Genomic DNA, 11,307 nt, shown 5'->3' with positions numbered 1-11,307 from the left:
CCGGGAACCCCAAGTCCATGTTCCCTCTCCCCGGGCCATCCCGAGGTGTGTCCCGCCATGTCCCCCAACCCCCGGGGATCCCCACAGGTGTGACACCCACCCCCGCACGCCTCCCCTCCCCCGTGACCCGGTGGGAGGGGAAAGGGCTCCTGGCGGCCGTGAGTCACGTGGGAGGTGCTGCCGGGACCGGGAACGGGGCCCGAATGGTTCCCAGAACCGGAAGCGGGGCTGGAATCGGGCGGAAGTGGGGCTGCAACCGGGCGGAAGTGGGGCCGGAAGTCGCGAGGAAGCGGGACCAGGAACCCGGCGAGCTTGGGGCCGGAGCCGGGCGGAAGTGGGGCAGCGGCGCCTCGGGACGGAGTGGGACCCATGGAGGTTGTGGGAGGAACAGAGGGGCTGGGGGGATACGGGGGGTCGGAACCAGGGGCCGTGGCCACGTCTGACCCGACCCCTGTCTGTCCTCAGGATCCCGGCCCCGACCCTGACCCTGGCTCGGGGCCCGGCCCGGGCCCGGCTGCCGAGAACCCGGCGGAGCTGAGTCCCCCGGGGCTAGAAGGTGATTCCGAGGGAGGCCTGGGAGGTGCCGGCATGCGGGGGGGGTCCCGGTACAGGAGGAGACACATTGATTTGGGTGTCCCAAGGGCTGCAGCTACCGGGGGGGTTCCTGTCCTGGAGTCTGGGGTATCCCGTAGCCCTGAGCTGGGTGCCGCAGGATTTGGGATGCCCCGTGATTGGGGATATACCGGAGTGAGGGGTGTGGCGGAGCCCTGAGCTGGGTGTCCCGGAATTGGGAGTGAAACGGGACTTGGGGCATTCGAGGGTTTGCGGTTTCCCGGGATTTGGGGTATCCTAGATATTGGTGTGTCCCGGGATTTGGGGCGTCAGAGGATTTTGGGGTGTCCTGGGATTGGGGGTGCTACAAGATTTGGGGTGTCTGGGATTGGGGGTTTTGGGGTGCTCCAGGTTTTGGGGTGCTCCCTCATGCTGCCACCCCAGGGGACACCCACCGCGGTGCCTACACCGCCTTCATGAAATCCCATCGCTGCTACGACCTGATCCCCACCAGCTCCAAACTGGTCGTCTTCGACACATCCCTGCAGGTGTGCCAGGGCCGGGGGGGCACTTTTGGGGCCGGGGAGCCACTTTTGGGGCTCCCTGACCCCCGTGCCTGCAGGTGAAGAAGGCATTCTTCGCGCTGGTCACCAACGGTGTCCGGGCAGCCCCACTCTGGGACAGCAAAAAGCAAAGTTTTGTAGGTGAGCGAGGGGGCAGGGTTCTCTGGGGGTGAAGGGGGGCTGGCAGGATCCTCCTCACTCTGCCTGCCCCCCCAGGAATGCTGACCATCACCGATTTCATCAACATCCTGCACCGTTACTACAAATCGCCCATGGTGAGGGCTGGGGTCTGCTGGGGGATCAGGTCTGGGCTCTGCCTGCCCCACCTGACCCTGGTGGGGTGATCTGGGTTTGTCCTCCTCACAGGTGCAGATCTATGAGCTGGAGGAACATAAAATAGAGACCTGGAGAGGTGAGGGGGGGTCACTGCTGGCTGCTTCCTGCCCTTCCTGGCGTGCCCAGAGCCCACCAGTGCTGTGCCCTACCTCACCCATCCCCTCACTGACCTCCTCTCCCCACAGAGGTTTATCTGCAAGACTCCTTCAAGCCACTGGTCTGCATTTCCCCCAATGCCAGGTACCCCGGGGGGGCAGGGAGAGGGGCACAGCTAGTGGTGGCACTCCCAGGAACACCCCAAATCCCTCCTCCCCTCCTCCCTACAGCCTTTTTGACGCCGTCTCCTCCCTGATCCGGAACAAGATCCATCGCTTGCCTGTCATTGACCCCGACTCGGGGAACACGCTCTACATCCTCACCCACAAACGCATCCTCAAGTTCCTCAAGCTCTTTGTAAGTCTCTGCCCCTTGGTGATGGTGGGGGCCAGACCAGGACCCTCAGCCTGGGCTGTGCCAGGGGCCGTACTGGGAGCCCCAGCCCAGTACATGTTCCAGATACTACCCCAGGATGTTCACCCTGGGCTGTAGCAGGGGCCACCCTGAGACTCTCAGCCCAGGCTGTGCCAGAAACCCAGGACCCCCATCCTGGGTTGTGCCAGGTCCCTGAGCCAGGTACTACCCTGGGACTCCCAGTCCAGGCTGTACCAAGTGCCAGCCCAGGCTGTGACAGGTTCCTGTGCCAGGGGCTGCCTTGAGACCCCCATCTCAGGCTGTGCCAAAAGCTGTCCCATAGCCCTTGGCCCAGGCTGCTCCAGGAGTCACTCTGAGACCCCCCCAGCCTGGTCTGTGCCACATACCTGCAGCCTGGGTACCACCAGCTCTGGGTGGGCACAGCTCTGGTACCTTACCACACATTGCAGTGCCAGAGAACCCCCAGGACATGGCATGGACCCTCCCCACCGCCCCCCATATGTGTGGCCCACAACCCCCCCAGCTCTGCACTCAAGCTTTCTGTGCTTTCACTGCCAGCACCCCCACAGCTCAGCACTGTCCCCCACAGATTGCAGAGGTCCCCAAGCCTGAGTTCATGGCGCAAACGTTGGAGGAGCTGCAGATCGGCACCTACAGCAACATCGCCGTAGTTGGCACCAGCACCCCGATCTACGTGGCCCTGGGCATCTTCGTGCAGCACCGCGTCTCCGCGCTGCCTGTGGTCGATGACTCGGGTAAGGATGTCCTGTCCTCGCTTTGGCTGTCCCCAGGTCACCTCCTTGGGGGCTGTGTCCCCTCTGGAGCACCAGGGGCTTGGCTGAGGTGCTCCCCTCCCTCCCCAGGGCGGGTGGTGGACATCTACTCCAAATTCGATGTTATTGTGAGTATTGGTGGGAGAAAATCTGGGCTGGGGGGTATGCTGGGGGGGGGGGGTGGGGGCTCTTAATCCCAGCTGCGTCCCCAATGCTTGTCCCTGCCCCAGAACCTGGCAGCTGAGAAGACCTACAACAACCTGGATGTGACAGTGACGCGGGCACTGCAGCACCGCTCCCACTACTTTGAGGGCGTCCTCAAGTGTTACAAGCACGAGACGTTGGAAACCATCATCAACCGCCTGGTGGAGGCTGAGGTAACTGTCCCCGGGGTGCTGGGGTGTCGGGGAAGGGGGGGCCGGGGTCCCTGCAACCCCTCAGCCCCTCCTTGTGTTCCCCCCTCCCCAGGTCCACCGGCTGGTGGTGGTGGATGAGAGTGATGTGGTTAAAGGGATCGTCTCCCTCTCGGACATCCTGCAAGCTCTGGTCCTCCCACAGGGCCCCTGAGGCAGTGTGGGGTGGAGGTTCAGGGTGGGGGTTTCAGTCCTCCCATGCCCCTCACTCTCTTCTCGTGCAACACTGTGCTCCCCTGGGCTAATGGGGACACCTGGGGTATGTCCCCACTCACCAGCAGCATCCAGCAATAACCCCCAGCCCTGGGGCAGCCCCCACTGCCCTTCCCTGGGTGGGGGGAGCCTTCAGCCCCCCCGTGCCGTGCCCTGCACCCCAAAGTCGTGTGGGGTGATGGGGCAGCCTTTGACCCCTCTGGGGTGCCATATCCATGCCAGGGCTGTTCCTGTCTGGACTCTTGTCCCTGTTACACTGCACCCTCTCCCTGGGTTTGGTGAAACCCACTCAGCGCCACCCGGCCCGGGGACCCTCCCCACGCCCCCGGGGGTGCCCCGCCACGGTCCCCCAGCTGTACCCACACCCGCCACCGCTTCGTGTGTGAAGAGAAACCACCAATAAACACAGACCTGGCACCACTCTGACTTGGTGCAGGGCACGGGGGGCATTGGCCAGGGAGGGGTAGTGTGGGGAGGGGGTGTGGCCCCCCCCCGTGGGAAGGGGGAATCTGCTGAGCTCACCCAGACCCTAAATCCCTGTTTGTTCCGCCTGTGGCTTTTCTAAAAGGCCAGGATTGGGGATGGGACAGAGACAGGGACCTGGCAGGACATGGGGACCCTCTGGTGGGCACCACGGTGAGAGGGGGGAGTCGGGCAGGGGCTGGGGGAGGTTGAGGGGGGATGTTAAGGATCCCGTGGGGGGCTGGCAGGGGTCGCAGGCAGCTGGAACACCGGGGGCTGCAGCCGGTGTCCACAGGGGAGGCGCAAGGCCTGGCCGTGCTGAGCGAGGCACATTCCTGGCGGGGAGGGGACGGCCGGCCAGGGACCCTGTCCCTGCCAGTCCCGGGGTCCGGCAGAGGCTGCAGAGCGAGGTGAGCGCCGGGCAGGTACCGGGGGGCCCGGGGGACTCGGGGGGGTGCCGTGCCGGTTGCCATGCCGCCGCCGGAGGGTTGCTAAGCTCCGCTCGGAGCCCGCGTGGGCTGCAGCGCTCGGTGCCAAACCCGCCATCGCCTGCTTGTCGCAGGGGGGGGAAGGGATCCCGCGGGGTGGGGGGGGTGGGGGGACACAAACACACACACGCGACACGACAACCCTGGGACGGCCGGTGGGGTCCCCGCGGTGCGCCGGCCGCCCGGGGGTCAGTGTGCCCCGAGGTGGCACCGGGCGGGACACGGCGTCCCCGGAGGCACACGTGCGGCAGGTGGGTGCGTGTGGGCGGGCGCGTGGCTCCGCCGAGGCTCCGGTGATCCGCCCGTGCCGGGGACCCCCCTCTCGGCCGGGGCCATGCTGGGGGGTCCGGAGCGGGGTGCGGGGCGCCTGCGAATCTGCGAGCGGACCAAGCTGGTGCTGGTGGAGATCGACACGGTGGCGTGTTGCAGCGCCGGTACCGGCATGGCTGCGGGGTGCTGGCCCGAGCCCCCCTGGACCTATCGCCGCATCGCCGGGGAATACACGTGAGTGGGGACAGCGGGGTGGGGGGTCTGTCCTGCTCCTCGTCCCTCGCTCCCCTCACTCCCCATCTCTGTCTTGCAGGTACCTGGAGAAGCGCTTTGTGGCCGAGGTGCCCCCCCCTTGGCCCCCGGTGCCCTCCACCCCCCCTTGTCGCCTGCAGGACTTCACCACCAGGCCCCGGGTGCCCCCCACCCCCTGCCCCCCACGACAGCTTGAGGGAACAGGGGGCAGTGGACCCTGGGGGGGGCACCCCGTGCCTCGGGCCCCGGTGTCAGGTGACAAGCTGGGCCCCCCCACCTACGAGGTGCACATGCAGCGGGTGCAGGCAGCCCACGCGCGCCGTGGGGGACCCCCCCCTTACATCTCCCCCCCTGCCTATGACGGTCCCCACCGCACCCTGCAGCTCCGCCCCCTGCGGGGACCCCGCAGCCCCCCACCAGCACCTCGGGCCCGGGGGGCTGTGCCGGGGGGCTGGAGCCACACACTGCCCCGGGCGGCCACCGAGGCCAAGCACCGGTGGCCCCGTGGGATGTCCCCAGGAGTGTCCCAGGGAGGGCCTGGCACGCCCCGGCAGTGCCAGACGCTGCCACGAGCAGCAGCCGGTCGGGAGCGGGTGCCAGGGCGCGGGAGGGGGCAGCGGGGGACGGGGGGACACGTCCTCATTGACGCCACTCGTGTGGTGGTCCGGGCTCAGTATGTGCCACCCCCACAGCGACAGCAGGTCCGCTATGCCAGGGGGTCCCTGGGGCCTGGCACCCCTCCTCGCAGCCCTTCCCTGTCCCCTGCGGTTGCCAGCCCCTCTGCTGCCCCCTCGCCCCCGCGGGAGCGCTCCGGCAGCCCCCGCAGTCCGTGGCAGAGCCCGGGGGGCTGCAGGGGTGCCCGGGGGCGGCCCTCCCCGCGGCGGCCGGTGCTGTACGCCCAGGCGCTGCGTGAGGCCGTGTCCCGCATCCGGCGGCACACGGCGCCCGACTCGGACTCGGATGCCGAGGGGAGCGTGGGGGGCTCCCGGCAGCGGCTCTGCCGAGACCCCCGCGCCTACAGCAGCAGCAGCAGCAGCCTGGAGAGCACCGGGGCCCCCCCCGGCCCAGCCAGCCCCACCCCTGCCTGAGGGGTGGGGCCTGCCAGGGTGTGGCACTTATGGGGCGGGGCTTGCCAGGGTGTGGTTCTCAGGGGCGGGGCTTGGCGGGTGGGCTCGGGGGCAGGGCTCGGGACTGGAGTTCCCACGGGCTGACCCCAATAAAAGCTCCGGGATCCCGGTGTGCTGCCTCTGGCCTGTTTGTGTGAGATCGGGGGAGGGGTGAGGGGGGGAGGGAAGGTGGGCGTGACCCCCTCAGGCCTCTCTGTGGTCCCCAGCAAGGACACAGGTGTCTGGGCACGCCCCCATGACCTTCCCCGTGTCCGCACCACCCCGTTATGGTGCTGGGGTCAGTCGGAGGTCCCGGGTGTCCCGGCGGCCACCACAGTGCGTCACAACACGGGTGGGACGTGCCAACTCCCCCCATATGCCCCATAATGAGTAGGTGAGCGCAGCAGGTCTGGCCCTCGGCCACCGGCCCCACGTCACGGCCGGGGGGGGACCCCGAGTGACTCACCCGGGGGAGACTGCCCCCCCCGAACAGCCGCCACCTCTTAGTCACGCTGCGGGGGGGGGGGGGGGAGGATCCCCGCGGCCCCAGGAAACCGCACAAATATCGTGTCCAATTTGCACGTTATTTAAAACCGGCTCCTCCCCCGCCCCCCTGCGCGACCCTGTCATTATCCCGGTGACACCGGCCCGGAGGTCACGGCACGGGGCAGCTGCCACAGCAAGGCCACCCGGCAGGCTGGGGGGGCACCCCCAGGGCCACGTCACCCCATGTGTCCCCTGTCCTGGCACGTGGCCAGGATGCCATCCAAATCCCCCACCTGGGTCTGGCCTGAGCCACAATGGCAACTGCAGCCCACCGTGGCACAGCTGCGGCCATGCACATGGTACAGTGGCGCCTGGCATGGCCTGGCATGGCATAGCACGGTTGGCAAGGTGTGCCACGATCCACATGCCTTGTCACGGACTGTCACGGCACAATGCAGTTGTGCAGCCTGGCACAGTTTGGAACATGGCTTGGTATGACCCAGCACATCTTGGCACAGCTTGGTATAGCCTGGCACAGCTTGGCACAGGTCAGCTTGGCACAGCAGCCTGGCACAGGTCGGCAAAGCCCAGAAGAGACAAACACAACAGCCTTGGCATGGTTTCGCATGGCAAGGGACAGCTCAACAAAGCCCAGAACAGCCCAGAGCAGCTCAGTGCAGGCTGGCAGAGCTTGGCACAACCTGATACCACCTGACATGGCTCAGCACAGCTCAGCACGGCTTGGCAAAGCCCAGAACACTCGGCACAGCTTGTATGGCACAGCTCATCATGGCTGGGCATGACTTGGCACACCTTAGCATAGCCTGATATAGTCTAGCATGGCTCAGTTTGGCACAACACAGCACGGCACGGCCAGCACAACTTCACAAAGCCTGGAACAGCCCAGGACAGCTCTTGGAGATTTGACACAGCTTAGCACAGGCTGGTCTAGCCTGGCATGGCTCAGCACAGCCTGGCACAGCCCAGCACAGCACGTCATGCCTCGGCTCGGCGCGGTGCCCGGTGTGGTGCGGGGTGTCCCAGACGCGGGGGCAGCGGCGCGGCCCTTCCCGTGGGATCAGCTCCTGGCCAAACCCGCTCCCCGCCGGGAAAATCACCTTCTAATTCGGGCTGCGCCGGCGCCAGCGCCTTGCTCCGGCACCCCCGGGGCACCCGCCGGCCCCCGAAACTCGCCGCAGCCTGAGGTCCCCCCGGGGCCAGGGTGGCTCAACCCATGGGGGCGCCAACGCGTGGGACCGGGGTGGTCCCGCCCGGTACCGGAGCCCCCGGACAGGGACGCGTTGTCGCCCGTGGCCGCCAGATGTCGCCGCTCAGCCGGTGACCGATAGCACCGGGGGGCACCGGAGGTCCTGCCTGCCACGGGAACGGCGGGAACGGCGGTACCGGTGTCCCCAAAGAACCGTCAGCCACCTGTGGCATCCGTGCCCGTGCTGTCTGAGGGTCCTGTGTGTCACTGCGGCTGGCGGTGTCCCCAGGGATCTGTGACCCTCCTGTGTCACTGGTGACGGTGGTGTCCCCAGAGGGCTGTGTCCGTGGATGTGCCAGCTCTGGCTGTGTTCCCAGAGAGCCGTGACCCACATGTGTCATGGGTGCTGGTGGTGTCTGAGAGCCACGACCCTTGTGTGTCACTTGTGACGGTGATGTCGCCAAAGACCTGTGCCCATGTATGTGCTGATGCAGGTGCTGTCCCCAGACTGTCGCGACCCGTGTGTGTCACTGATGGTAACTGGCGTCCCCAGAGAGTGACTCTTATGTGTCACTGATGTTGGCAACGTCCCAAAGAAGCTATGTCCATGTCTGTGCCGGTGCTGGCAGTGTCCTCAGAGAGCTGTGATCTTCGTGTCACTGGTGACAGTGGTGTCCCCAGAGATTTGTGTCCATGTACGTGCTGGTGTTGGCAGTGTCCCCGCAGAGCCGTGACCCGCACGTGCTACTGGCACTGGCCATGCCGCAACCCACGTGTGCCAGCAGTGCGGTGTCACCTGCTCACGCTCGGTGCCAGCCGCGCCACGTTCCTGACCGTGCACATCCCACCGTCCCCACCGTATCCCTGCATCCCAGCCGTCCTGCCCGCGGTGCTGGCTCTCCCAGGCCGCGCGAGGAGCCGGTGGGAAGGGTCCGGTGAATGCGGCATTGTTGCGCGGGGTTGGAGTCACAGATAATTACCTCAATTAGTTACAATGGCAGAGTAATAAATACAGGCTTAGCGGCTCCTTCCCCACTGCGGCTTCTCAGATTAATCCAGCCCGGGCGAGCGGAGCTGAAAGGATTGATGGACAATTCATTAAACCCGCCGAATGCCGCACAAGGCACCCGTGAAGGCCGGCGTTAGCCCCCGGCGGCTCCGCTTTGTCCCTAATTGTTCGTCTCGGGCATTGGTCACCTATCAGGGAGTGGGTGACGGCGACGGTCCCCCCGGGGCTGGCATGCCCGGGGATTAGAGGCCAGCGCTGCCACCGTTGCTGGGCGCGTTGGCCCCGCGCCGGAGGAATGCGGCGGATGGGAGGGGGCGGCCGGACAAGCCGGGAGCTGGCGGGACGTGGGTCCTCATCGACCGGAGGCGAGGGGAGCCGGGACGGGGCTGTGCCGCTGGCGATGGTGACAGAGGCTAGGATGGGATGGGATGGGATGGGTTTCGCAGGTGGAATGGACCTGAGGGTCTGGGCAGATGGGCACAGCTCTGTCTGTCTGTCCTGCACCTCTGGGTATTGTCCTCTCCTTCCGTCCTGCGTTTCTGGGAATGACACAGTCCTCCTGCCCCACACTCCTGGGCACTGTCCTGTCCTGTTCTGCACCCCTGGGAATGACACAATTCCTCTGTCCTGCACTTCTGGGCATTATCCTGTCCCTCTGTATAGATCCTGGGAATGACACCTTCCCTCTGTCCCACATCTCTAGGCATGGCTCCATCCTGCATCTCTCTGACATGCTGTCCCTCTGTCCTGAAACTTTGGGCACTGTCCTGCCTTTCTGTCCTGCACTTCAGGGAATATCACCATCCCATTGTCCTGCATCCCTAGGCATGGCTCTGTCCCTCTGTCCTGCACCACTGGTCACTGTCTTGTCCTTCTGTCCCACACCTCTGGTATTGTCGTGTACCAGTGTCCCACATTTCTGGGAATGACACTTTTCCTCTGTCCTGGAAGCACTCCTATCCCTCTGTCCTGCACTTCTGTGTGTCATCCTGTCTCTCTGTCCCACAACCCCAGGCAGAGCCCCCCTGCACCCTATCCCTGAACGGGGTTGTCCCAGTCTTCATCAGACCCACCTTGTGGCCACCATCCAGCTGTTACCCGGTTTCCCAGATGTGACAGGCTCGTGCAGGATGGGACCGCCCTCTCCGTGGCCCTGTCCCTGCACTGGCCCACAGCAGCTATTTCCAGCACCCAGGAATATTTGTCCAAGCCGGGGAGGTCTGTTCCCCTTGCCCAGGGTGCCCCTGCCCACCCGGGGGTCGCAGCTGCCCGAAGTGCCCAGCAAGACATGCAGGAAAAGCTGAGTAACAGAGGTGACTTATAAGAATGTCATTATCTATATTCCAGACTCCTACCGCAGGAAAACAGGCTATTTTCATGCTGAAGCAGGAGCAGAATTTAGCAGGCAGATAACCCGGCAGGCGGGAGATGCTCGGAGGGTTATTTCGGGCTGTGTTCCTTTCCAGGCGTTTTCCTTGCATTTTGGTATTTTATTCTCCACGTTGGGCTGTGTTTTGACCTTGGCGCGGGCAGCGGGGGCCCCCAGGGTGTTTTTCCCCCCACCCTCCTCTGAGTCTAAACATCAACTTTTCCACTATCGGCTCCGCGGGATATTTTGGGTGGTGGCAGCGTCATCCCGCAGCCTTTGATGCGGCAGAGCCTCAGGGGCCCCGAGAGGTTCCCGGCTCTGGGGGAGATCCCAGACTGTGGGGACCCCAGGGACAGGTGGGCACCAGGCTGGTTGTCCCCCAGACACAGAGGGGGAGGTTTTGATGTCCCCACGTGTGAAGTCATGCTGCAGGGGGGATGTGTGGACTCTGTGCCCACCCCAGGGGTGCCCATCACAGGGGGATGCCCACCTTGGTGGGAAACCTGTCCCTGTGGGACACCTGTCCCAGAAGGATGCCCTTCCCAGGGATGTCCATTCTGGGGGTATGCCCACCCCTTTTGGCATGCTTACCCCAGGAAAAAATCCATCTTAGGGCATGTCCTGCATGATGAATTCCCATCCTCGTGGGGTGCCCACTCCAATAGGAGGACTGTCCCAAGAGGATGTCCATTCTGGTGGAATGCCCATTCCAGTGGGTGCCCATCCCAGAGGATAGCCGTGCCAGCAGAACACCTGCCTACCACAGAGCTTCACCCCACCTTTGCCACAGCCTTTCTTTCTCTCATTGTGGTCAGACCCCACGCATGGATGTGGGGCTGTTTGTGGGGCCAGTGGCCATTTCTGTCCCCTCTGGCCCCTGCCCTGGTAACCCCGGTGCCCTCCCCGGCCCTGCTTTTCCCCCCGAGCCAAGGGGAGCCGTCAGCCCCGGCCGGGAGCGGTGATGGACGATGCTCATTCCCTGTCTGTCGTCTTGTACCTCCCGGGGCCGCTCCCAATGCCCGGCCTCGGCGGCACCAGCCCCACCGCCCCGGCAAATTCCAGCATCGGAGATGCTGCAGTCAAGGTGCCATGGTGATGGGCGCCGCAGCCGTGGGGATGGACGTCCCGGCCGGGAGCGGCGGCAGGAATGGCTGGGATGGAGACGGGCACAGCGGGAGAAAGAAGGGGGCCTGTGGGGAGGGGATGGCAGAGAGTGCAGAGAAGGAGGAGAAAGATGGACAGACAGCAGCCAGAGGGGCTGATGGATGTGGAATGGGGAGGTGAAGGGATGGAGAAGTGATGGATGGACAGATGGATATGGGTAGCACATCCCACAG

General features: G+C 65.2%; 1 protein-coding gene across 1 annotated transcript; it reads left to right on the top strand.

The window, feature by feature from the left end:
* Nucleotides 1-276: 276 nt before the first annotated feature.
* On the top strand, nucleotides 277-3,741 carry PRKAG1 (protein kinase AMP-activated non-catalytic subunit gamma 1). The gene is made up of 12 exons (XM_062511008.1): nucleotides 277-375; nucleotides 466-556; nucleotides 997-1,100; nucleotides 1,175-1,256; nucleotides 1,332-1,390; nucleotides 1,482-1,527; nucleotides 1,637-1,691; nucleotides 1,778-1,904; nucleotides 2,512-2,677; nucleotides 2,786-2,823; nucleotides 2,926-3,072; nucleotides 3,164-3,741. The coding sequence occupies exons 1-12, from the start codon at nucleotides 370-372 to the stop codon at nucleotides 3,260-3,262; spliced, it is 1,020 nt and encodes a 339-aa protein (XP_062366992.1). The 5' UTR covers nucleotides 277-369; the 3' UTR covers nucleotides 3,263-3,741.
* The last annotated feature ends 7,566 nt before the right edge of the window (nucleotides 3,742-11,307 follow it).

Source organism: Cinclus cinclus, chromosome 30 (assembly GCF_963662255.1).
Source record: "Cinclus cinclus chromosome 30, bCinCin1.1, whole genome shotgun sequence".
NCBI lineage: Eukaryota > Metazoa > Chordata > Aves > Passeriformes > Cinclidae > Cinclus > Cinclus cinclus.
This window is presented reverse-complemented; position numbering and strand designations above follow the sequence as displayed.